Source organism: Microtus pennsylvanicus, chromosome 15 (genome assembly GCF_037038515.1).
Source record: "Microtus pennsylvanicus isolate mMicPen1 chromosome 15, mMicPen1.hap1, whole genome shotgun sequence".
NCBI classification, from domain to species: domain Eukaryota; kingdom Metazoa; phylum Chordata; class Mammalia; order Rodentia; family Cricetidae; genus Microtus; species Microtus pennsylvanicus.
In genome coordinates this window covers 25,535,289-25,562,420 of record NC_134593.1, presented here as the reverse complement: position 1 = coordinate 25,562,420, position 27,132 = coordinate 25,535,289, and the positions used below count along the sequence as shown (strand labels likewise).

The following is a 27,132-nucleotide window of genomic DNA, read 5'->3' as shown; positions in this document are numbered from 1 at the left end:
ATTTCTATTATTCCAAAGGTGAGGTGCTCTGAGACACCGCTGCTACCAGAAGCATAGATCTTCCAGATTGCTGCAGGATGCTGGTTAACCTCCAGACCTTCTGCAGGAGCATGATACCTGTTCCTAAGAATCACCCCAAACCGGAGCTGAGGCCGCTTGCTCTCTCCTGCCCTCTGCTGGCCCTTCCCCTCCATCTCTTATTTGTGAAGGATGTAGATGGTACCTGATTAGGAGGATGGCACAAACCAAAAGCTGCCGTCACCCAGAGACACTTGGTGAGTTTAGTAACTCTCAGAAAATGATAAATTTTCAGAGTAGAAGGGCTGGGAGAAAGCTCAGCGCGCAACCTGACTAGTTCCTGCTCAGAACTGAGTGGTGGCGTGTGGGCAATGCACAGTCCACAGTTCTTGCACTATGGAAAAGCTTGGAAATTTTACCTTGAACTCTAGATTTTTTTAATATTAGTGGGTGTTCACGGTGTTTCAAAATAGAGATCAAGAAGTGGCGTGTACAGCTGTAGTTCAGTTGCAGACACCGCAGTGTGGCTCTTGCCAAGTGACAATAAAGCCAGTCACCTTCACAACTATGTAAGGCACGACTCAAAAGAGACACACATTAACATACAGAAGCAAATCTACCAGCTTTCTGGTAGCTGCAGTTCTTCTTCACTCAGGGACCTTCACGAACCTGTGAGTGGCCTGGAGTGAGGGAGGTCCAAGTCCTACGGAGAGGCTGACACGTCACCTACCATTGAGGCCTTACTGCACCTGTGGACCCATCTTTGCTATGGTCTCCGAGGGAGAATGACCCTGCCTGGGGAGTTCTACAGACAAGACACAGGTTGCAACTGTCCACAGTGGCCAGGTGAAGAGACAGTGGTACGGTTGGCCAAACTGGACCGGCCACATTTGGTGAGTGGAATTTCCTTTGGGCTAAACAGAAGCAACAGGACAAAGGTGGGCTGGACCTCCTTCCTCTTGCGAGCAGCAAGAAAGATGGCTTTGATGGCAGCAGTGACTTGTGAACTGTGTCCTTACAAGAATAGTTCTCTGCTTTTCCCAGAGACCAAGTGAACTGGAAAAACAAAATAGTGGTAAAGAGGAGAGGAACAATCAGCATAGAAGAGCTAAAGGGGTGGAAGCTAAGCATTCAACTCTGAGCACTCTGGAGAGTTCCAGCTATGTTGAGCCCGTGTAAGTGGAGTTTTGAACTACTTAGAATCTAGACCTGACATTGAAGATATCTTTTTCCTCTTCGTGTGTTCAAGGCTCTGCAAATGCAGAGTGGACACAGGCAATGGTGGCAGCAAACCTCCCAATGAGGTGTCAAGGAGCTGAAACATTAACCGGATGTCTATAGGGATTTGGCAGGAGGGCTGCGGGACTGGGCAGCCCCGCCACCGGTTCACACTTGCTCCTGCTCAGATCTGAGAAAGGAGGTCACCCTTGCAGGTCCCACAGCAGAGCCTGAGGGGGTAGGGCTGTGGTCCAGGACCTACCTCGAAAGCACAAGACCTTGAGTTCACACAAGGAACCTACAGTAATGGAGTTTTTTACAGCACAATTAGCTTCAAACCAGCTTGGAGGTGGGGGCTGCTCTTTTTTTTTTTTTAAATAAAAAACAAGTTCCAAGAATTCATGTATCAATGTCCTTTCTGATAAAAATGATACTTTATTATAATTTTTTAAAATCACAGAATTCCAGTCTAAATATCACACACACACACACACACAGACACACAGACACACACACACACCCTCTGGTGTTGGCTCCCACACCCCTTCAAATCTGGCTAATGAGTTATGCTTCAGGGAATTTTTCCAGTTCAACTCATGCTCAACTTGGAGTAACACGCATCATCGGTCTTCTGGTTCTGCTCATACTTCAGTGATGACGGTACGTTTGCTGAAGAAATTGTTTCTGCTGGCTCAGCAGCCCAGTGCTGTGGGCACTGTGCTGTGCGGTATGATCATATTTAAATATGATCTACACATCACTCCCCTGCAGGCTTTGCTCTCTCTTCTCTCTCACTGGTTTGCTGGGTCTCTCCAGGGGTTCCCTTAAACACTATAATAAAATGTATCAACTGGACAGCAGGTGGCTCAGACCAGTACCAATGCTCCACATGAAGTCACCAAGCCTACAACTTTGCGGTTACAATTCAAAATAAATATTAGTTCAAAGTGAGGAGATAGATGACTTGCTCACTAGGAAACTGCTTGATTCTTTCTAAAACTCACAATCCGCTGTGGACTTTTGTTTCATGATACAGTCAAGAAAAATGAGGCAAACTGTCACTCACACTGCCGGCAGAACACCCCGTCCTGTCCCCCTCCACGCAGAGAAATGACGGCAGAGCCTGGTTATCACATCAGTGGCTTGGGGTCACTTGAGGTTCAGGTAACAAGTTCCTAAAGTTAGTTAAGATCAGTTATGTAACCACGATGCTAGGATGGGGGCCCTCACCTTGAGGGTGAGCTAAGAGCTGGGCTAGCTACGCTGAGATCAACTAGAGAGAACCTGTCAATATTGAAATCCAACTCTTAAGGACTGGGTGTCTTCAAAACTCATATGCCCTTCTTTTAATCAGGAAATCGACATCAGGGGTGCTGACCAGAGGAAGCCACCGGCAGTCTTAATGGAAGCAGAGATATTTTAGAAATAGGGAACGCATTTTGCGACATCTGTTTCCAGACCACAGCTATAGAAACACTTTCCAGAGTTGGTCTGCTCGAATGCCTAGCTCATGAACAAAGGCAGCCAGCCCTCACGAGGTACTGACGTATGTCCTGCCAAAAATAGTTTTCTTTTCCTAAAGTTGTAAGTTCTCTTCAACTATATTACACATCTGTTCTTTTCATCGGCAAAAGGAACGACTTAAAAAAAGGTCCAAAATGAATGATGTCTACGTAGAATGAAGGTAGAATTTTGGTTGGTTGGTTTCTGTAATTCAGAATATAGATGCAATCAAAAGAGCTGTAATGGTCTGCACATTCATTTCTTCCCAGGGTCCTTTGCTCAGCTCACATGAACTCATCAGAGTCGTTACCATCCTGAGGGGGACAAAAAGTGAGAGGATGAAGGCCTTGAGGATGGTCAGTCGGTATCTTACGTTTACTAGTAAGCTAACCCACCACCCCTCTTTCTTATTCCTCATCTCGGGGTTCATGGAGTAGCAGGAAGATGACCAAACTCATCACTGCCCCCTTGTCATCGGCTCTTGGAAAGACCAGGGAGAGTAGCCACAGCCTACAACATGCTCGTTACCACAACCCCCAAGTTACCACGGACGAAAGCCCACTCCAACTCGTAGAGGGTGGGATGAGGGTGAGGAAGGGAAGGAAATAGTTAAGCATTTCGCGTGGATTCTCAATTTTAAAAAGGGAGGAACTGAGATGAGGGCTAGGGAACCTGTTTCCCTGGAGTGACTTAACTCTCTGAACACAGCTCATGTCACACCGCATACCCTAAACACCACAATTTAGAAAAGGACCAATCCTCAACAAGTATGCTAATCAACAGTATCTTGATTCCTTAAGCCAACAACACTGCCATATGCAAAAAACTAAAGTAAAAAAAAATTCTGCCCTAAACTCCAGTATTTTGAACCTCATGGTTTTCATAGATTTCTGATTTCACAAGATAGCTGATTATTTTTGCTCCTTTTTAGTAGGTAAAGTCCTTAAGCCAAGCAAAGGCTAGTAATCAAGCTAGTCAGTTAGGTCTCTTATACACGACAGTGTACAGGCAATGGGCTGATTAAGTCCCACAGGCCACACAAAGGTGCAGCCCCAGCCCCCTTTCATCGGCAGCACCGGCCACTGCACTGGCTTCAATGTCTATCTCTTACTGCCTAACAGCAATACTGCCAAGAGCCAGAGGCACAATGTAGATTCTCTTTAAGGTCCCTGGCTGGAAATGGTAGGAAAATATTAGGTGACGGTAGAAAATGGTGGTTTTTATAAAGGCTGGGTTTAGCCAGCATCTCTGTGTTGTTCCTCTTCCCCCTTCTTAAAAAACTATTTTAGAGTGTGTGTGCATGTACCACACGCATGCAGAAACCCTTGGGAAGTCAGAAGAGGACACTAGATCCCTTGGAACTGGAGTTTTAAGAGGTTGTGAGCCATCATGAGGGTGCCAGGAACAGAGCCCAGGTCCTCTGGAAGCAGCAAACTCTTTAACTTGCTGTGCATGGAGCTTCTCCTTTATTAGCACAGGAATCAGAGCCTCAGGAAAGCTGGCTCATCTGTTTGTGTTTTGTCTGGGTACCAGGACTGACTGCCTCAGAGTCCTGAACTTCAAGAGCAGCATCAGACACTGGGAAGAGTCAGTGTGCATCTTCAAATGTCAGCTTCCCCGTCATCAAAACTGCCTGGGAGGTAAGGGTGCCAAGTCCCTCCAGGGCTATGCATTAGATGTGTGCAGAGCTCCTGCTGCCCAAGGGCAGGTATTCTGGGACCACAGGAATGCTTAACTATATGTCTGTGGTCTAGGACTTTCCTTGGTCAACTATTACATTTCAGATTCCCCAGTTCCTAAATGATTCAGCTTCAAAGCCACACCTCTTGTCACCCAGTGATAAACTGATAGGCAAGAAGACTGTAACAGCAACAGTCTACGCCTCCAAGCCCAAACCAAAAAGGACAAAAGTGACAGATAAAAGAGGTTATGCTAAATAGAAGACTAAAAGCTCAGATGAAAATCTAGCTCAGGGTGGCCGGTGGCCCAGTACTTGGGAGGCAGAGACAGGCAGATCTCTGAGTTCAAGGCCAACCTGGTCAACGAGTATCAGGACAGGCTCCAAAGCTACAGAGAAACCCTGTCTCAAAAAAACAAAACAAACAAACAAAAAAACAAAGAAAAGAGAAAGAAGGAAGACAGAGACAGAGACCAGCAATCTTCCTGATGAGCTTGCACAGTCCTATCTCATATAAGCATCAGCCTTTGAATGAAGACAAGTGATCACATTACAAATCAGGTTGTTAAAGACAAGATGGTTAACAGAAGAGAAACTGTTACAAGGAGACTGAAGCCTTCTTCCCATTTGAGCACCTCACCCAGCAAGTAACAGAGCAGGAGGAAGGGGGAGCAGTGAGCATTTGTCTCTGGTTGAACACTGTAGTCCTGGGGCTCTTAGTAACAGTGACTGTGCATACACATGCACCACTGGCCCCTTGCATCTGTGGGTGTCTATGTCTGAAAATCCAACCAAATGCAGACAGAAAGCACTTAGAAATCCCACACACATACGCACAGGCCTTTTGCTTGTCATTACTTCCTAAGCAATAAATTGTGACAACTGTTTGCATCTACATTGCAACTGGTATAAATAACAACACAGGATAAAACACATGGGGAGAGAAAACCTAAGTTACATGAAAATATTCTTCCATTTTATAAGGGTTTTGAGCATCTACAGATTTCAGATTTTAGTATTCCTAGGGCCTTGAAACCAGTGCCTCAATCAAGAGCTGATTGATGAGGCCTGTGCGCATACATGTCTGTGCTTCCAATTCCGGAACATGTAAGCTGTTAAGATCCACCGTGACAGGACTGTTATGTACAAGGTTGAAACATAGGCCAGATTTCTGGTGAAAGCTTCTAAATAGGAAGTCTGGATAAATACTAGTCGGCAGAGCAGAGGCTGGAGCACTAGTTTTAACTGAATTGGACTTGGAATCTATCACAGACTTCTCCTAATGTTAAGCTGCTCTGCGTTGTAAGAAAGCCAAGAATAACGTTCAGAAGGCTAAACAAATTCAGGGCTCAGTAAGGATCAGGGACGACTACCTATGTCATGACAGAGTCTAGCACGGTCTTCACGGCACACCCTTGTTTACAGGGTACAACAACCTTATGAGGTAATGTCTCTGTACTGAGCAACATCCCCCTAGCAAGGCTAAAACTGCAGTAGGCTCACTGTAGTGACAGTTTAAATCTCCTGACTTCATACTCAGTCCTGCTGGATTACATGGTGCGTGTCTGGAATTTCTCAGGAATAATTTATAAATTGTTTATAAATAAATAATTTATAAAATAATTTATAAATTATCTTGATTAATAAAGGATACTCAAAAATTTAGTCCTTCACAAAGGTGGGAGTAAAGATATGATCTTACATATTCCTGGATAGGTACTGGATAGATAAACAATGTCTAAAACCCTACTGATTCCAATTCATACACTGAGCTTGGAGTTTAAAAAGATAACCTTACTTGGGAAACTGAGACGCTTAGCAGAATTTTCTGTACTAATGGCAGGTCCTTCACTGTTGCTGACATAAGCAGCCTCTGGGCCGCACAAAGCTAGTGTGACTAAAGAACACAGGCTTAACATAATTTTCATGTAAACAGCCTTTGCAGTTCGTCTCTAACATACCTGACAATACAGACGGAAAGCCCACATTTGAAAACCGTATTATACAAATCTGAGCCAAATGTGATGGTAGATGCTTGTAATCCCAGCACTTGGGAAGCAGAGGCAGGAAGAGAGAGTCTAAGACCAGGCTGGGTTAAGGAGGGTTTATGGCAGCCTGAGCGACAAAACAAAACCCCATCTCAAACAAAACAAAACAAAACAAAAAAACCCGAAACACATCAACACTTATTCCTGGTCCTAACAAGGATGGAAAAAAAAATCAGTGTTGCTATTTAGGCTGAAACAGATGATCTCTGTATTTGGTACATTTATTTTTAATTAAAAGGAGTAAAATTCTGGTTCTGTTGAAGTGTACAGTGGAATCTATAGCCACATTAGTGGAGGAAATTAACAAATGCAAATACATTAGAAAGTCTGGAAACAGGAAAGGAGCAAGGAAGTGGACTGCAGGGGGCTGCCACAGTCTGGATCTGGAAATGTCCCCAAAGGCCATGTGCTGAAGGCTTGTTCTCCAGAACATTTAAGAAGTGCTGCCTGGTGTGGAGAAGTCAGGTAACTGAGGCACGCCCTTCATAGGGTACTGGGACCCTTCCTCTTTCCCTCTTTGCCTCCCAGCTGCCACACGGTTTAACAGCTTGCCGGCCCATGCTTTCCCACCAGGATGTACTGTCTTAATATAGGATAAAAGCAGCAGGGCAGCTGACCATAGCCCAAACCCTCCAAAACCCTGAGTCAAAATAAAGCTTCTTTCCTCATAAATGGATCATCTCAGGTCTTGTGTTAAGTGACAGAAAGCTGAATAACACACTGTGCAATACTAATAGGCCTGCCCTTCACAGCAGGCGAGGCACCAGACTCTGCTTCTGTGCAGTGACCCATACTAAATGAACACAAGAGCACGGGAAGGAAGGCAAGGCCTGCCAAATCTACCCCCGTGTGCTAGATGGTAAGCAATCTGAAATCTCCCCCAGTGTGCTAGATGATAAGCAGTCTGAAATGCAATAATAGTAACTCAGCTACTAAAGACTCTGTGAAGTATTTCAACGCACAATATTGGAGCAAGAAACGTGAACATACTTGATTTGAAGACATATTCTCAACTTTCATTAGTGATGAGTAGCTCCTAGAAGAAAAAATATTCAAAGTGAGGTTATCGCTCAGTAAGCATCTCATGGGTGGCTACCACCCTAAAACCCACATCTTGCAGATGGTTACCACGCTGGCTGAAGGCTGAAGCCAGTTGTTGAAACTACCCCCTCTGATGAAAGCAGCACACAAGAGTGCCTTTCGGAAGGCCACATTTCCTCCGGGCTCCCTCCTTCTAACCCAACTGCCCCAACACCTTTTTAAATGCCGAAAAGGCATTTCCAGACTTTCGGTCCACATCCAACACAAAACATCCCCCATGAAAAGAAATGCATTTCTTTCTCCTGTTGCCTAGAATGCCATCACTGTCCATTTCACTTCAAGCCAGAGAAACCCAGGAGTCATTCTGAGCTTTTGTCCTCAACCCAAGCTACCATCAAAATGGATCTTATCCCGTCACCAGTGAATTGCCTCTCACTGGTACAATCTTCTCTACCTTCAAGTCACCATCATAGTTCAAGCTACATCATAGTCCAAGTGTGGTGTGGACAACTGCCAATCACTTCTTAACTTCCACCGACACTGCCTCTGGCTCCCTCTATAACCGAACAGGCAAAGAGCTCTTAGTAAATCACAAGCCACCACTGGGCCATCCCTGAAAAACCCAACACTCAGGAGGCCGTGGCAGGAGACTGCCACGAATGAGAGGGCAGCCCTGGGTGCGCAGCCAACTCCTGGTCATGCTGAACTACAGAGTGAGATACTGTCACAAAAAATTAACGGGCTCACTCACTCAAAAGACTCATCTTTTCTGCTTGAAACTTCAAAAACATTATTTCTTGTGTGTGCAAGTAAGTGCAGCATGCGCACCGAGTCAGAGAATGGCTCTTCATCTGCCACGAGTTTTGAGGATCAAACTCAGCTTGTCAAGTTTTGAGGGCAAAATCTTTCACCTGCAAAGGCATTGCTCCAGCTCTGCTTGAGACTTTGATGACATCATAATGCTCAGGAGGAAGATACACAGGTAAAAAAGGTCCCTGCATGGCTTGGCTCCATGTTCCTTGAGCCTTCTCGATCTAGTATTCCAAATATTTGGGACCTTGGTCCTGTTTCATTTTGTTGCCTCCTATATAAGGACCCTGAGCCTATAGAATGGCTGGCTAGCACACTCCTTAGTTCTGATACCAGCTTCTAGAATTATTCTACCAGGGAATAGTTTCATGTATTCATTCATGACACAATGACTAACTACACATGCGAAATGTTGTCTTGTCCAAGGGGTCACAAGGCTCTGCAGAGCTTACAATCTACACGAGGAGTCTGGGCACATACAGCAGTAGCAGTAGGGGTTTGGGTGTGGTGGTACTTCTGTGATCCCAACTATATGGAGTCTAAGGCAGGGGAATCATAAATTTGAGACTAGCCTGGACAACTTGGTGAGACTGTGTCTCAAGACAAAAATGTTTTAAAGGAATATAGCTCAGTCAGTGGTAGAGTGCTTGCAAGTACAAGGCCCCTGGTTCAATTTCCAGTATTTTAAAAAGGGTAATGAACACTGGGCTGTGGTGGTGCACGCCTTTAATCCCAGCACACTAACGATGTTCAACTTTCTAAGGGCAGAAAAAGGCTGTGGAAGCAGCTTTGAGTTAGTCAGCTTCGCGTCTCTGTCTCAACGGCACAGCTGCGCAAGACTACACACTCCCTTACCTTTTCCTTCTCAACAGACCAGATTCTGAGGAAAGCTCATAATGGCTTACAATAAAGGACAACACATTCAACACTCGGAGCTTTAATGTGCCCTCCTCCCACCAGAAAATCTGTGAGCAGAGCCCGCGGGGATAACCTGTGTCAGGCAATAGCAAGGCCACAGCCCCATCGTACCTAAGTTCATCCATTTCCCGTTTCTTCTTCATTTCTTCTTTCTCTCTCCTCTTCATTTCCTGAATCTGGGCTTTTTTCTCATTCCTCTCTTCGCGGTCTCGGCTTTCTTTCTCTGCTGCTAGGTCAGGAAACTTCTCCAATTTGGTCTTTTCTAATCGATTCAAGATTTCATTCACTTTCTTCTCTACGGTCACAATTTTTACCTGTGAGGGAGGTAAAGGGGAAAGTACTTAGCCTTTTTTCTCTCACCTAAGAGGGGCAAGTCTTGGGCTTTCCTCACCCAGTGTAACACCCTTAGGAACATCACAGTCAGCCTGGAGCCGGGCCCCGCCTCCCGTGGTGGCATGAACACTTACATCCTTCTGCCTGTGAAAGCCTATCTGCCCCACATCCATGTCAGCTGTTTTCTTCAGGTTAGACCAAGGCGTGTATACCACATTAATGTTGTTCATCTTGCAGCCTGCCGAGAGAGACTGTCTTCAACAGGCAGGAAACATGAAACCGAGAGGCGTAGCCCTCACCCACAGCAAAATATCATCCACCCATCCCGGTCATGGCTTGAGATCGGAGATCCTGACACCTCCGATGTCACAAAGCACAAAAGACAAGTGGGAAGTCAAACATGAAGCCAAAGTGTCACAGCGGGAAAAACAAGGTAAACGACTAACATCAGTGGCTTCCAAGAACTCCCTAAAATTGAACACAAAATTACCATGTGCATAGTTTTCTAGAGAAAAGAACCAAGGGAGTCTCCCTAGACTCTTGAAGGAATCTTTGAGGCAGTAATGGGTAACCAGTAATATACCAGTAATATACAGCTACAGCCTGGGATTTCCGAGAGCCAGCCTGGCAACGAGCTCAGAGGTGCCTATTACTCTCTGACCCCATCTGACATTGAGGACACCAACACGTTTAGGAAGGTTTGTTCGGTTATCAGTGGAGCCCTTTTCCCTAAACAAACCTGATTCTGACCTAAAATGGGCCAATTTAGCAGAAACCAGCAAGTTCAATCCCTGTTCCCTTAGTGTTGAGCAGGAAAGAATTTGGCAACTACAGAGTTGCTAGTGGCGTGTCCCCTGCACTCTCACGAATCTCTTCAGTCCTCAGCAGCATCCTCTGGTACTCATTAAGAGCAGAACTCGGGGCCCAGCTTCACAGTCTGTTATATGAGCAATCACTGGAAGGCTAAGGGAGGAAGGGGAGTTAATTCCCATGTTACCATTCCTCCCCCATGTTCTCTCTAGAACTCGTAAACTGTAAGGACATTAAAAAGAAAGAAACAGAGCCGAGAATAAAGGGTCGACGGCTCTTTGAACCAAGGCGCATTTGCGAGTCAGGGGCACAGGGGAGAACAAGGCAGTGTGCAAGAAGCTGGAACACAGAAGAGTTTGCTTGTTTCAATGCTCACTTCAGTAAATGAAGATATAAGATTATCTAGTCTCCTCATGAAACAGAGCACCCTCACTCATAACAGCCTGTTGATGTATAGAGTTGAAAACTGGTGGCTCCAAAGGTCAATTTTAAGCTTCTTTGTATACACTCGTCTTTTGTTATTAAGGCCGCCTGAGTTGAGGCTGAAGACAGCAGTCTGCATGAAGGAAGGAAGGCTGCCAAGCTCTCACCATGCAGTCATGGACCCCAGCGCCTGCTGTCAGCTGTGTTTGCTCCGGGTCATCTTCCACCTTCATCTATAACCACTTATCTCTCTCTAGCCAGGTCTATATCCTACCCTATATCAGTCACTCAGACCAATACCTCTCAAACCCCTTCAGAAGTGCTATCCCCATCCTAGACCTTTTGTTCAGATTAAATCTTACCTAGTAGAAATGAGCAGGCACCAAGCCCAGTATTTTAACTACTGCCTAAAACAGAGGGCGCTTGTTCCCAGCCCACACTGCACACTGGCTCACCCAGAGAGCTTCTGAAAGAAAACAAGACTCAAGGACCACCCAGGCCATCACAACTTAAAGGAAGGATAAAGCATGGAAGAGAGGGGAAAAAGAAAAGACATGGTTTAAAGTCTCTAGCTCTAAGCCTGGTATAGCATCCAGGAAGCCAAAACAGGAAAATTGTGAGTATCAGGCCAGTGTGGGTTACACAGTGAGTTCCACACTAGCTTAGGCGACACAGCAAGATCCTGGCTCAAAATACCCAAACAAGGGGCTGGAGCAATGGCTTAGTAGTGAGAAACACTAGATATTCTTCTAGAGGACCCAGGTTCAATTCCCAACACCCACGTGGTGGCTACAATCGTCTGTAACCCGGTTCCAGGTAATCTGACACTTTCTTCTGGGCTCCAAGGGCACCAGACATTCATATGGCATAGACACACATGCAAACGAAACACCATACACATAAAATTACGTTTAAATTTTTAAAAAAGAAAACTGAAACAAACCCCTCTAATGTTAAGATCTGATGACAAACAAAGGCGGCAACATTGACAGCAGAGCCACGAGACACACCTCCTTAGCTATCAGCACTGCACTGCTACTGCCAGGCTGGGGCAAAGCAGGGAAAGGGAGAGTCACAAGTGCCAAGACTCAGAGGGACAGTGGGACTTGAGGAGCGGGAGATGAGCTGCTACCCCCCTGACAAGCAGCAGAACTGCCCCTCCTCAGCCTTCTCCTCCGGCATCCTCAGAAGCATGCCAAAGTCAACAGCATGATTGCTAAAATGAACTTCACTCCAGACACAGAAAAAGTGCACGCTGACTCAGAAAACACTCGTAGGAAAACTGACCTTGAATGCTATTGGCCTTCACGAGGTGGGCGCAGTCCATGAGAACCTCCTTTGGAATGTCTTCTATCTTCTCTCCCTGCAACATAAAATATACCGAATGGTCCTCTTTGGTTACTGATGGTCATTGGTACCCTCACAGCACCTGCTGTCTTACCTGCGGGACACGGGCTTACAGCATGCAGGGGCTCTTTGGGTCGGTTACAGAACACTGAAAGATGAAGTGACTTTACCATGCCCACACAGGATGCTACCTGAACTAAGAGAAGGCACTAACAGGGAAAACTGTACTTTACACCTTTTAAGAACCATGCCGCACATATTTACTGCAGTTATGACCCAGGAGCTTTTGTCCTCGTTCTTTTCTGGAAAGCGTGAGGAGAAATGGTGCCCATTCGGCATCTAGAAGTCTCCCTGCCTGAGGTCCCTATAACCGTCCTTTGAAAGAGATGCCTTGGAATTCTGGATCCCAAACATCTCACAGACCATCTTCCCCCCGTCAAAATCAGGTGGAGTGGTGGATCCCCACTATTTACCAACCACAAGGGAGAAGTGACAGATGCCACTTTCTCTACAGAAATCGCTATCAATCAAAGATCTGAATAAATAAAGCTATTTCCAAAATAAACAAAGACAATGGAGAAAATCAGTTTAGAATCAGGTTCTATTGGGCATGGGATTACAGAAACAGCCGTCAGATGGCAAGTGCTACATAGAACTCAGTGCTGAAATAACTTTATCTCACTGCTGTGCTTCAAACTTATATAATTTCCAAGTGTGTATGTATCGTGGTGTGTGTGTGTGTGCAGTGTGTGTATGTGGTGCGGTGTGTGTACGTGTGTGTGTGCGTGTCGCGTGGTGTGGTGTGGTGTGTGTGTGTATGTAGTGTGTGTATGTGGTGCGGTGTGTGTACGTGTGTGTATGCGTGTCGCGTGGTGTGTGTGTGCTGTAGTGTGTGGTATGTGCGTGGTGTGGTGTAGTGTGTGTGTGTGTGCTGTAGTGTGTGGTATGTGCGTGGTGTGGTGTGGTGTGGTGTGTGTGTGTGGGGTGTAGTGTGTGGTATGTGCGTGTGGGTGTGGGTGTGGTGTAGTGTCTGACAGGTGAACCTAGAGCCTTCCTTCTATATGCTAGGCAAGTACTCTATCAATCACTAAATTACATTCCCAGCTACATTTAAAATTATGAATATATGGTACTCATCACTAAAGAGAAAGTCATGAATTCATGTTTACATTCCGTTACCTTTTGCAATCGAAGGTATACATGAGCCGAAGAGAGTTTGTCCACGTGAAACCTGCAAGGAAGGAAACCACTTTTAGCAAAACAACCATGTCCTCGGCCACTTGCGTCAAAAGCATCCCACTCCAAGAAATTACCCCCTGGGACTTATTATAAAACTGTTGCCATCTCCAAAGGGCCGGCCAGCGACGTGGAGAGGCAAGAGGAACCTGGGAGCTGTGCAGCTGGCGTGGCTCCAGGCCAAGAGGAGTCAGATAGTAAATAGGAAAACATCCTGGGAGAGTGGAGCTTCAAGTGACAAAAAGAGCAATCAGTGACCAAGGGCTTCATGGAAGAATTGAGATTTGGCTGCCCCTAACTAAAGCACAGGCTAAGAAAAAACCAGGGAAAGAATTTCAATGAGAAAAGATGGAAGAAGTCAGTGAAAGTCCACTGTTGCTGACCTGGGAGCCTTTCAGGACTACAGTCTAGAGAATAGAATATGGTTTCTGATATCTCAACTTTACAACGTTGGCAAAACAACCAAAAACAAGGATCAAGTTCAGATTGAGAAAAGTCAGCTCACTAAGCAGACTACATCATTAAATGGATCAGACTTAGAATTTTTCCAATCCCCCACCAAGCCCCACTCACAGACAATGGCATCAATGCGCATCCCTGGGTGGACAGGGTCTCTGCGGCACTGGTGCTGTCCTAAAATCAGTCAGGACGCCCCACGGCACTGCTTCTTTCTTGGCATAGGACTCACTACGTAGCTCTGGCTGCTGGGGGACCAATGGTCTTTTACTCTGTCATTGGCCAGAAGCCAGGCAGGAAGTATAGGTGGGACAACCAGGCAGGAAGTAGAGGCAGGACAGTGAGAACAGGAGAATTCTAAGAGAGGAAAGAGTCAGTCTGCAGTCATCACAGAGGAAGCCAGACATAGAGCACGCAAGATGTGACTGCCTCACCGAAAAAGGCACCAAGCCACTTGGCTAACACAGACATGAATTATGGCCTACTATAAGTTATACGAGTTAATAAGAAGCCTGAGCTACTAGGCCAACCAGCTTATGATGAATGTAGATCTCTGTGTTTATTTAGAACTAAATGGCTGTGGGACCTAGTGGGACAGAAACCTCAGTCAACACCTGGCTGGTCTGGTACTTGCTATGTAGATGGACTAGCATTTTACTTACACAGATTCTTCTGCCTCTGCCTCCTAAGTGTTGGGAATGAGGTGGGACATACCTCCACAGCATATTAAAGTCACTTTTCCTTAGGATCTGTACTAGGTAGTTTTATGTCAGCTTGACAGCAGCTAGAGTCATCATCAAAGGAGGGACCTTCAAGTGAGACCATGTTTCCATAAGATAGGGCTGTAGGCAAATCTATTAGTGATAGATGTGGGGGATTCTGAGTAGAGCCACGTTAGTGGGAGTTTCAGTTACCTAGCTCATTGTGGGTGGGGTTATCCCTGGACTGGTAGTCGTGGATTCTATAAGAAAGCAGGCTGAGCATCATGGGAAACAAACCAGTAAGCACCACCCCTCCATGGCCTCTGCATCAACTCCTTCCTCCAGGCTCTTGCCCCATGTGAGTTCCTATCCTCACTGCTTGTGATGGTGAATGTTATATGGGACTGGGAGTGAAATGAACCCTTTCTTCTCCAAGTTGTTTTTGGTCAAGGTGTTTTATCGCAGCAATAGTAACCCTTACTAAGACAGGGTTCTTATTATCCATCAATTTAATGCAATCTATTAAAATTGATGTGACATTTTTCATGCTTATAATTCATCAAATGAAGTTGACTCACTTTGTGACACACAGAGATGGGCCTAGAATTCAAGCATCAAACAATGAACTGACCTCAGCTGAGAAGGAACACCTGCTACTCTTAACTTCTGCCTGTTTAGTGACAGCTCTTTATTAGTGACAGTCCTTCCTACACACGCCTGACACGGTGACTCAGTTAACTTTAGCTGGAGCTGTCCCTAACAAGGGTTAAGGAAGCCTACGGAAACTGAGCATAGTGGCAAAGCTTCTAATTCCAGCAGACAGGAGTATCATAAGTTTACAGTCAGTCTGGACTACTTAGTAAAACCCTGTCTCAAAACAAAGAAACAAAACCATAAGGAGGCCTCATTGCACCCCCTACAGACTTCCCCAGGCATTTTTTTTGTTCTCGACATCTACTCTAGGTGTTAAAGGGTCATACATTCACACTTGGTACATGATATAGACAAGTATGATTCAGTACGAAGGCTAAGATTATGCTGTTTCTAATGTCCTCAAAGATGCAAAATATCTTATTTGTTCTGGATACAGAACAATATTCAGACTTCAGGCAAATGATCTATGTTGCTTCTTAGTCTTTACTGAGAGCCAGAAATGGACACTACGTAATATTTGATTCATGTTTTTCCAAACTGTTCATTTACTCATTTGTGTTCCCATGTAAAATTCATATTAATTATCACCTTTATTTGGGCATTTTTGTACCCTGAAAAATCCCTTTTATAAATCTAGAAATTTTGTATATTTCATTTTTCTCTCAGAATCTTTTTTTAAAAAAAAAATATTTATTACGAATACAGTGTTGTGCCGCCATGTGCCTCCATGCCAGAAGAGGGTACCAGAACTCTCATAGGTTGTTATGAACCACCATGTGGTTGCTGGGAATTGAACTCAGGACCTCTGATAGAGCAACCAGTGCTGTTAACCTCTGAGCCATCTCTCCAGTCCCTCCTTTCAGAATCTTAAGGAAAATATTATGCTGTGAACTGACCTCAAGTGAGAAGTCACCTGCCACTCTGACTTCTGCTTACTTAGTGGCAGCTCTTTATTAGTAAGAGCCCTTCCACTAACAATAGTAGCTATAGCAGATTCTTTTTCTTCAAGGTCTCCTATATGGAATGCTGTCAATAGAAATATCAAACCAATTCAATATATACTAACGAGTTCATACCTAGGTATGAACTCATAAGCACTCATGAGAGTACCATGGCTAGAATGGCGGTTTGAGTAAGAATGGCCCCCATGGGCTCATATATTGGACTACTTAGTCACCAGGGAGTGGAATTCTTTGAAAGGATTAGGGAAGTGTCAGTGGGGTGGGCTCTGAGGTTGCAATAGCTCATGCCAGCCGCAGTCTTTCTCTCTGCCTGATGCTCTCAGCTACTGCTCCAGTGCCACCACACTCTCCACCAGTCTCGGGCTAAGGCTCTGAGACCGTAAGTCAGGTCCAAATACATGCTTCCTTTTCTAAGAGTTCTGTGGTTACAGTCTCGTCAGGCTTACATTTACATAGTTACAAAGGGCAGAGACCAACAGGAATACAGGGTTTGAAGTAATTCAGAGCAAACTTGCTGTGTTTGCTAAGTCTTTCTAGTGTTCCTAACGATGCCCACTTGAGGTTTAACTATGCCCACTTTTAGCCTCTTGTCCTGTTATGTTCCCATCCCTGCTCATCTTGATCCCCTTCACTAACTCAGAGACTAGAATTTTTGATAAAGGAACAGTTACTTGAGGGTGTAGAGGCACAGGCAGTGAGCGGCTCAGTTTCTTGAAGGGAGGGCTGTGCAAATACTGTGCATTTGGCAGTCTGGAGGTAGCAAAGACATACTTCTCTCTTTTTCTCACTTGAAAACCGATTTATTTCTAATCTCATTTAATGCCTAGAAGAGTCTTTGCTTAAAGGAACCCCAGAAGGTTTACCAGACAGACTCAGCTGCTGCCACAGGTAAATCCCCCAAGGCAGCGTCAGGAGAATATCAGGTTAACATCAGAATGCAGAAGAGCTCAGGGCCACTCTTTTGTCCAGGACAATCCCTGGCAGATTGTCAGGACTGACAGCACAGGAACTGGAACGGGGCCCCGAGGTTCGGGGCTATTCCAGCAGCCCTGAGTTCTCAAATAACTTCTGGAAATAAAAGTCAACTGTGCTGAACTTTGGTCATTAATCTCTAGACTATTAAAGGTGCCAAAAGGGATCTCTAGGTACCTGTCGATATAAGCCTGCTGAGTCTCAAGCTAAAAAAAAAAAAACACCTCAAGCAAACTGTCTTTCAAGTTGTATTTTAATATGTAACCTTTCCTACATAGGCAGCTATCCTCAAATCTGTATGCTAACGTACAGCATCGGTGAACATGGTACCTCTAATTCTAACACCTGGAAAACTGAGAGAAGAAATTTCTGTGTTTTCAAAGGCAGCCTGGGTTACACAGTGAGTTCCAGGGAAGCCTGAAATAGTCAAACTCTAGCTTCAAAAAACAAAGGGGCAAAAAGTATAGCAGGTAACTGCCTAACAGACACAGACAGTGCATCAGAGAGCCCGGCATCTACAGGAACTACTTCAGCTGGGGACGACAGCCACGCAAAGGAGAGACAACAGGAAGCAGTCCCCGGGAGGAAACTTCCAGGGGGTGTTTGTAGGATGGCAGCAAGTGAGTTGAGTGGGAAGTTAGTAGATGTATGGAACTCTCATTATGTGCCAGCACTAACGACCTGAGTAGTTCACGAAGCAGGTGAAGAGTTGTCCTGTTGAAGATATAGGGCCTTCTGAAGGAAAGCCACAAATTCCAGAAATTCTGAGCAGTACAATCTGCCCACCTGCGCCAAGGGGCCCTAAGCAGGGTCTCATCTGATGGTGCATTTGAGCTGAGAAGCCAGCACACTGTGCTGGAACAGCTTTTGTTTTTATAAGGCTTTAACATTCCTCATGTGTCAGCTACATTCTGGTTCTCAGTGTGGACTTTAGAATGATAGGTGAACATGCCCACCAGGGCCATGAACTAGAGCTCTTTACAACCAAGTAGGTAGAAGTCCAAGAGGTCCTTTGGGGAGGTCCTGCAGATATGTGGAGGCTTCTGAGCCGCAGGTAAGGGGGAGCAAGTGGAGCTTGAGTTACTCTCCATACAATACTTCCCTGTTAAGTGCTCAGTGCAGCACACCTCACTGAAAACTGAACCAGTGCTTCTGAAAAGTGGCCATCTAACCTCATAGCACTCCAGGGAGATAAGGGGGAGTTCTCCAGCCCACAGCTGGAGAAAAGAGATCTGTAGAGCTACAGCAATGGGTCTGGGGGTGGGAGTGGAGGGTTCAGTGAACTGAAGGAGAGAGCGAATCAATGATTTGGAAACTGAGCTGGGCCTGTGAGATCCTGGGCTGGGCCAGTAACAGCCAATGCAGACCTGTTCTGTCCCTCGTCTGTAAAACAGGTATGATAGCAGTACTTCATAAATGCTGAGAAATTAAATGTATTGACACTTGACAATATTTGGCAGAGTTAAGCGCTTGAGAAATGTGCACTAAGTGTTGTGGGGTATTATTTTAAGATGTGTTTCATTAATTTATGCTGTGGAATATTTGTTTAATGATGCAAAGATGTGTTGCATTCTTTTATGTTGCATTTGTTAACTCTGTGAAGCTGTGCTACTTTGCCTGCCTGTAACACCTGAGTGGTCTAATAAAGAGCTGAAAGTCCCATAGCAGGCAGGGCGGCCAGGCAGAGTGAATAAAAATAATGAGGAAGAGGGAAGAGCGAGAGAAGGAGAAGAGGACACCAGGGGCCAGCCACCCAGTCACACAATCCACGGAGAAAGGAGGAAAGAAAGACATGTAGGATAGAGAAAGGCAAAAGTCCAGAGGCAAAAGGCAGACAGGATAATTTAAGAAAAGCTAGCTAGAAACAAGCCAAGCTAAGGCCAGGCAATCACAAGTAAATAAGTCTGCATGTATTTATTTGGAAGCTAGGTGGTGGGTCCCCACAGACCAAAGAGCTAAGAAAAGAAAAAACAACAACAACAACAACTACTACTACAGCCAAGTAAACAGGGCCTGAGAACTTATCCAGGGAGAAGGATACTCCACTCAAATGGTTGAGACTAGGTTCCAGGAGAGAGAATATGACGGTCAGAATAAGCAGTGGAAAATGGCCATGGAAAAGAAAGTGGCTAAGAAGGTGTGTTGGGAGCCCGCACATTTCTCTTGGGTCATAGGGGTGGAGCAATGAGGGAAACCACAGCTATTTACTCATGGACACTAGAAACAAAACACCACGTAGGAGGTGTTTTAATTAAAGGAGGCAGGTAGATGGTTATGTTTAAAAATCTAAATGATAACCTAAATGAAGCAGAATAAAAATTGCAACTTACCAAATATCTTCAGGCCAGCCATACTTTATCAGATCTTCATCTACAGTAAGACACAAGAGGATGGAAAAAGAAATTAAGAAAAACTGTTAAGTGGAAATATCCAGGATTTTTATTTTTGGGAAGGGAAAAGCAGCCCATACCCCTTCACTTTCTCCTCTTCCTTAAAGGAGACAACAGAGGCGGAACTGGGAGGCTTGAAAAGAAAGAGAGCTTTTACAGTTAGATAATTTACACTACATGGCTTCTGTCACACTTCCAATTCAAAACCCAAAGATGTTTCCTTTGAATGAAACAAATACTAGAAAAAACTTCAGCAGCTGGGAAGTTAGGTAATTCTGACCAACTATAATGCTTAAATGCTAATATGATTTTGTTCAAACTTTAAAATAATGGGTTACATCATCAGCATCAGCATGGTCTGCGACTAGAGTTCAGTGGCTGCATTGCTTGCCTAATGTTCACGAAGCCCTAGGTTTGATCCCTAACACCACAGAAGCCGAGTGTGGTTCACACAGCCTGTGATCCCAGCAATCGGGAGGTAGAGAAAACAGCATCAAGGTTCAGGTCATCTCTGGCCACATAAGGAGTTAAGACCAGCCTGGAATGTGTCTTAAGAGAACAGACAGATGGACAAAAACCTTGAAAATTCAGCAGGGTATGGCTGCATACACATGAGAAGCTGAGAAAGGATGGTGAGTTTGAGAACAGCTTGGACTACAAGGCTAGATCAAGTCAGCTTAGTGAGACAGAGAAAGAATTGTTACAAGGAAGAGTTTTGGGAGCATGATGAAAGCTACTAGAGGTGAGGACCTGATTTTTTATTATTTTAAGAATTAAAGCCGGGCGGTGGTGGTGCACGCCTTTTATCCCAACACTCGGGAGGCAGAGGCAGGAGGATCTCTGTGAGTTCGAGGCCAGCCAGCCTGGTCTACAAGAGCGAGTTCCAGAACAGGCTCCAAAGCCACAGAGAAACCCTGTCTCGAAAAAAAAAGAATTATATTATTAGCTGATAACTGTACACGTGGCAGGTAAATACTGGTTAGAACATGCGATTCCTATGATTTTTAGATGTATTTAAGAAAGGATAGCCTACTACTGGCTAAGATACATACAACTCATAGGAGAGGGCACTTGGCGATAGTAGAGACCAGGAGGTTTCTGGCAGACATCAGGAATTTACTATGTGAGTGGGAAGCTGGGCAAAAAACTGAAGTAAGGGAAAATATTAGTAGCAAAACATTTCTAAGTGTGCTATGTATGGCTGAGGCCACCTGCTGGCTAAGAAGAGAAAATACCTGTCTTAAAAATTCCACTCCTGTTTTATCCACTGCTTGCTTACAAACTGCAGGGCTACGAGAAATAAATGGGAGGTACTAGGAATATCCCCAGTAGGAGCTTTAAAACACAGCTCCGTTTCTTATTGGAATAAATTGGAAGGGCCAATACCTCCAAAGACTCCAAAGTTTTCTGATGAGCAAATATTCTATACATACACAATAACACAAAACACAAGAGGGCTCTAGACATCAGATTCAGGGTTGTGGAGACAGATGCTCATCGAGGTGTGTGTCTCTAGGCATCAATTCTACTATAAATACAAGACCTTTCTCAGCTCAGTCTCAAGCCCCACTCACCATCCCTTCCACAGCATGTGCTAGGAATCACTGCATTTTGTCCACACTTTAGAGCATGCCCTACATTTCAGAGCAGTTATAGCTTCACAACAAAGTATACATGCTTTGTTGTATGTCTCTCTCTGTGTGTGTACACCTGAATGGAGCTAAAGCCCTACCAATGTCTTCCTCACAGAGCTTGGAATGAGGCCCCCACACATAAGCCCTCAGTGAAGAGAAGACAACCTCAGAAGGAGGAGAGACAGGTGGGAATGCCTTGCCCCCTGCACCCCAGTTATACGGTGCAAAACCTGCATCACTCACACAGCAGCCAGGTTATAGGTGCTTCCCAGAAGCCGCAGTTGCAGGCTCCACCTCTGATGTAGTAGAAAGATGTTGGGGACTATTATTTCAAGGTGTGTGACTGTTGTTTATGCTGCATCTGTTTAACTCTGTGAAGCTGTGATTCTTTGCCTCTCTAAAACACCTGACAAAGAGCTGAATGGCCCACAGTGAGGCAGGAGTAAGGATAGGTGGGACTGGCAGGCAGAGAGAATAAACAGAAGGAGAAACGAGGAAAGGAGGAGCAACGAGAGAACAAGAAGAGGATGTCAGGCCAGTCACCCAGCCAGCCACAGAGTAAAAGGAAAGGAAGATATACAGAACTAAGAAAAGGAAAAAGCCTAGAGGCAAAAGGGAGTCTGGATAATTTAAGAGAAGCTGGCAAGAAACAAGCCAAGCTAAGGCTGGGCATTCATATCTAAGAATAAGCCTCCACATGTGATTTATTTGGGAGCTGGGTGGTGCCCCCCACAAAACTAAGAAGAGTTAAACTTCGCACAACAGAAAGTAAACCATATTTGGCAACAGACTTGCGTTCCTATCCACTCTAAATAACTATGGTAAGTGGTGGCTTACTGTTCACTGTAGAACAGGGAGATAGACAGCATCCTTTCCTTCATGAGACCAGGAGGATGCTGGGGGGCAAGCAAAAATAATCGGAGATATTATGGGCTACCAGGAGAAACCTAAAACTCAAGTATTCATGTAATATGGATGACTTCACCATTAGGTCACTTAGTCAAAGCCATAAATTCATTACAATGAAAAATTGCTTCAAAATGCGTTATTTTGCCGGGCGGTGGTGGCGCATGCCTTTAATCCCAGCACTCGGGAGGCAGAGGCAGGCAGATCTCTGTGAGTTCGAGACCAGCCTGGTCTACAAGAGCTAGTTCCAGGACAGGCTCCAAAACCACAGAGAAACCCTGTCTCGAAAAACCAAAAAAAAAAAAAAAAAAAGCGTTATTTTATTTTTATCTGTTCTCTCTTCATAATGATACACTTTTTTAAAAAAAAGATTTCCTTATTATGTATACACACACCAGAAGAAGGCACCAGATCTCATTATAGATACTTGTGAACCACCTTGTGGTTTCTGGGAATTGAACTCGGGGCCTCTGGAAGCGGCCAGTGCTCTTAACCTCTGAGAAAATTTCTCCAGCCCATGATACAGCCTATTAATCTTACCAGCTCTGCTTTATGGCAACCATTTTTTGATCTTGTTTAATAATGAAAATTACTGGCAAATATCTCTTACTGAAGAATGGTATGTGTGCCTCTTTTAATGCACACAAACTGTCTGATTCTAACTGCTATCAATGTCAAACTGCACCTGACTAGACACCAACAGTTCTTGTAAGAAACAGGAGAAACAGAAAAGGAGTACCAAAAGTTTAAACACCTATACAGTGTGACCGACCAGTCAGCTCTCCAGACTTACTGAGGTAGTGGCACCCAGCCCCAGAGACAGTCTTCCTAGAGAAGCAAGGTGGGGAGTGGCTTCTGCAAGAAGTTCCAGTAATCTCTCAACCAGCTAACAAGTGTTCACAGGGGTTTAAGCACTCCACAGGTCCTTCCCCTAACCTTGACAACCTTGTGCAGTAACTACAGTCTATGAGCCTCTCATATCTAAGATATCTGAGGGCCAAAGAGGTTGCACACCACAGCATGTTTGCTAAGGAGCTGATGCGGGTACGACTTCACAGCTGTCTTGTCTGAACCCTCGCTCTACTCCAGGAAGAAAGCAGCTGTTTTTCCATCTCAAGGAATGATACCCTCTCCAGTTCCTCTGAGGTTCTGCCTTCCTCACCTCCACACTGTGAGCAAACTCTGTGCTCTCTCCACTTAGGTCAACTTAGCTAGCCACAGTGGTTCACGTGCAGAAGCTCAGCACACGAGGGTCTGAGGCAGGAGGATCGCTATGAGTTCTAAGCCAACCTGAGCTATAGAGTACAAGCTTGTCTCAAGGGAAAACAATTGCTCAACTGGGTCTGGCATGTAACTTAGCTGCAGTGTTTGCCATCAGTGTTCACGAGGCCCTCAGTTCCACCATTCCCTATAACGCTGGAATTACAGTCACATAAGGCACACGAACTACAACTAAGCTGCACACCAGACCCAGTGGAGTAAGACAAGCAGAGGAGAAAGCTACGGAGAGGCCAAGTGGAAAAACCATAATCAGATAGGAACACATCTGCTATCGGTGGCAGAGTAAATACAGTAACCAAAGTCTATGCCAAAGTAGCTAGAAGACAGGATATTGAATTCTCTAACCGACAAGGAATGATCAATGTTTGAGGTGACAGATATGCTATGGGTTCCAATGGGACCACCTCACAATGTGTGTATGAACTCAAAAAATATGTTGTTCGTCAAGTATAATTTCCAAAAGGAATGGAAGAAATTAATAGCAAAAACCGTAAACGCAACAAACAGCACTCACCTGCCTGCAATTTCAAAATCAAATGCTTTTGTAAACTTACTTTCGTATTTATCCTTTCCCATGTAGATGGTGTAGGTGGATGAGTTAACTGAAACAGAAACAAAAAGAAAATTATTAAACATCACCAAAACCCTGCTTCACAGGAAAGCCAAGTGTCAAAGGCTCTGATAAGGAGCTGCAAGCCACACCTGACTTACCCATCAGCTCTTATATCCTTCAATAATAAGTTTTATACTTTCAAGTAACCGGTATCAGCAGGACACATTTAAACCATAGCAAGAGCATTATAGTCCTATTGACCTCAAAATAATATCTCGTCCCCAAAGATGACATTTGCCAATACTTATTGCTGAATGGTTTGTTTTCTCCTTTTCAGGGAAATAGCTTTTGATTTGTTCCTTCACATCAGGGATAAAGTTTAATGGCCACTCCCAGATCAGTCCTACACCTTGGCCTTCTTCAGTGAGAATGAGCAACAACCACAAGTTCAAGGCCAGTCTGAGCTACATAGTGAGTTCTAGGCCAGCAAGGGCTATATAATTAGGTCCCATCTCAAAAATAAACAAATAAGTACCAAGTACACAAACACTGAACATCACTCCACACTGGGGGACCTAGAAAGTAACAACAAAGGTAGGGAGGCTTGAGGCAGGAGGGTCCCTGTTTGAAGCCAGCCTAAGCCACTCACTGTCTCAACAAGGGAAAAAAACAACACACAACAGCTAGCTCTTCGAGTAAGGCACTATGCTTGGGAGACAAGACAGACTGCCTCTCAAGAAGACCTGCCCTGTAGATCGAGCAGGCCACAAGAGAAGAGCGGTGCTAAGTCATGTTAACAGGATAAAGAAAGTGTATACTTAACATCATGGTGTGGGAACTAGGTCTCAAAAGGTGTCTTGGGAAAATCAAAGCTTTTTTTTTTTTTAAACGGGGTGAGTTCATCAGAGACTGATTAGAACAACATGGACACAGCATTTCCTGGAAACCAAAACACCACTTTCTGGCCTTCCAAACCCAGCTCAGTTGTGTTACCATATGTCAACCGGACAGCACTTCTGCCCGGCGAGGGGTTGTACTGACGTTCTAGTCCTTCTATTGCTTTCCATGGCACTCCTGCTCCTCCCTTCTGAGAAGGGCAAGGTACTCTTCCTGTAGGAGACAGCTGTTGGCACCTGTCTCATTGGTCAATGTCGCTCCTCCAGGGTGCTGCCAGAATGCTAGGGCGAACCCACACATTTCCCGAGCCCAGGCAGCGTTCGAGGGTCTGTCAAGTGGGGATGAGAACATTCCCGGGTGTAAGGAGAGCCGGGTCGTATTCCCACGGCACTCCCCAGGCCCCGACCAGAGGACCAGCAGGCAACCAAGGGGACGGCAGCGCAGGGACCCAGAAGGCTGTGGGACAGACGCTCGCGGGAGGATGCGCTCCAGGACCAGGTCCAAGCCCAGCGGCGGCGGCTGGGGAATCCCGGCTTTGGAGGCAGCTGCAGGGGCAGGACCCTGGAGGGTGCGGCGTCACTCACCACTGCTGCTGGTGAAATAGAACACCATGATCCTGGTAGAAGAGTGGCAACTCCTGCTCAAATCGCGAAGCTCAAGAGCCAACAGGCGCGAGGGTGAGCCGGCTTCCAGGCTCTCCTCCGGGCACTTCCGGCGGACGTGAGATCGCGTCACAACGCCCTCCTGTCGGCGCCATTTTTAGTCCTGGCGAAAGGAAGGCTGTTGGCGGGTGGGCGGGTGTCCCCGTGACGGAGGATTGCGCCCTAGCGGCCGGCTGAAGGAATAGCGCCAGGAAACCGCATCTTGTTTGAGGCGATAAAGGAAAAATTGCTTTTTCTCTGACTTCCCCTCCACCTAGCAGGGTCTGCACGACTGCAAAAACGGCCTCTTTCACAGTTACAAGTTCCTGTTCCCAGGACATCCAAAGACACTCAGTAGGGGCCAATTCAATTTTAAATGAACTCATTCCTCTACTACTTGACTTATGTGACTTATGTGGTTTTGTTTTTTTTTCTTTTGGCTTGATCAAACTAGTCAGAATAGATCTGGGTAATTTTCCACTGGGATTCACCATCAAACTCTAGTTAAATCTGAAATGGCCTCAGCAAGAAAACAAGATGTTGGAAGAACCTTGCACGGTCTTGCCCTGTCACAATTAAATAAATGGCTGTGCATCAAGGGCAGGATATAGAAGGTACTCAAATGAATTGTTATTGATATTTTCCAGAGGTAGTATGCATACCGGAGTTTGGACTCAAGACTATTGTCCCTTTAAATCTAATGTCTACCCTTTATTACCTGATAGACTGGACAAATCCCAAACCTCTTCACTTCAGAACCTCTTGCTATAAATTCCCAGAATGTTCCATGGCATCTAGGTTTCAGTTGTTAATTTTCCTTATTTCTGATAAACATTATAAGAGTCCATTTTGAACAGAATTCCTCCAACAAGCCCCAACAAGTCAGACCAAACAAAAGCGGAGTCACTTGGCTAAATGCTAAAGAAACTGACGTTTTAAGTTTCCTAGAGAGCCTGCTCTCCCTTAGAAACAGGAACTCCAGTCCAGTAGAATCTGCATGATAAGTTCCCTGGCTTTAACTTTCAAAAAAGTAACTAGCCACAGCCTGAAGTGAACTGGTTTCTCCTATTCTAGTTCTTTTACTTTACAAAGCCCCCTATTATTCTGGGTCTCACGGTGCTGGTCAGGGTTCTGTTCAGACAAGGGTTTAAGACAATGGAAAGTCTTTAGTTGCTGGCAGGACCACGCTAGGTGTTCAGGATCCCAGTGGAGCCCTCAGCCTTTCTCAGAGAGCTTTTAAGACCAAAGCCACATCCGGGGCTGGCATGCTTCAGCCAACAAGAACAGTTAGCCAGAAGCAGAACTACAGAAGCCAAAAAGCAAAGTTACTACATTTAGAGACTTTCCCAGAACTACGGATTTTGATAAAACAGGTCTTTGTTTTTGTTTTGATTTGTGGCACTGTCTATGTGCTAAATTTTACAGCGTGGATGGCATTTCCATGATGGAATCAGTTATGCTAAGGTCTGGGGCCCTATTGCAATCAGGATTCTAGAACCCGGGAGATGGAGGCTGGTTTTAAGTTATGGATGAATTTGGGGTAGTGAGGCCCCAGTTTCAAAGACATCTCCCAGCACAAAACACAGCATCCCGCCATTACCCACAGAAGTCGGCCTATTCACGAGTCGTGTAAATAACTAAACTGCTAGTCAGTCAACTGTCACTTCCGCAGGTTTTGTTCTGTGAAGAGCGGCGTCATTTA

At 45.2% G+C, this 27,132-nt stretch overlaps 1 protein-coding gene across 1 annotated transcript; it reads right to left on the bottom strand.

Moving 5' to 3' along the window:
• Positions 1-1,651: 1,651 nt before the first annotated feature.
• On the bottom strand, positions 1,652-25,518 carry Ccdc25 (coiled-coil domain containing 25). Its single transcript, XM_075949506.1, has 9 exons — positions 25,374-25,518; positions 23,894-23,941; positions 19,459-19,498; positions 13,327-13,378; positions 12,088-12,163; positions 9,702-9,805; positions 9,346-9,548; positions 7,456-7,501; positions 1,652-3,053 (listed from the first exon to the last, which is right to left on the bottom strand). The coding sequence occupies exons 1-9, from the start codon at positions 25,399-25,401 to the stop codon at positions 3,024-3,026; spliced, it is 627 nt and encodes a 208-aa protein (XP_075805621.1). The 5' UTR covers positions 25,402-25,518; the 3' UTR covers positions 1,652-3,023.
• Between the last annotated feature and the right edge of the window lie 1,614 nt (positions 25,519-27,132).

Excerpts from the sequence above, each read along its gene's own strand:
- Ccdc25 (XM_075949506.1), bottom strand. The coding sequence starts at position 25,401 with ATGGTGTTCTATTTCACCAGCAGCAGTG. Across the intron at positions 13,379-19,458 it reads GGCTGGCCTGAAGATATTTG|GTTTCACGTGGACAAACTCT; the intron begins GTAAGTTGCAAT and ends CCTTCCTTGCAG. Across the intron at positions 7,502-9,345 it reads CGGGAAATGGATGAACTTAG|GAGCTACTCATCACTAATGA; the intron begins GTACGATGGGGC and ends TTTTTCTTCTAG.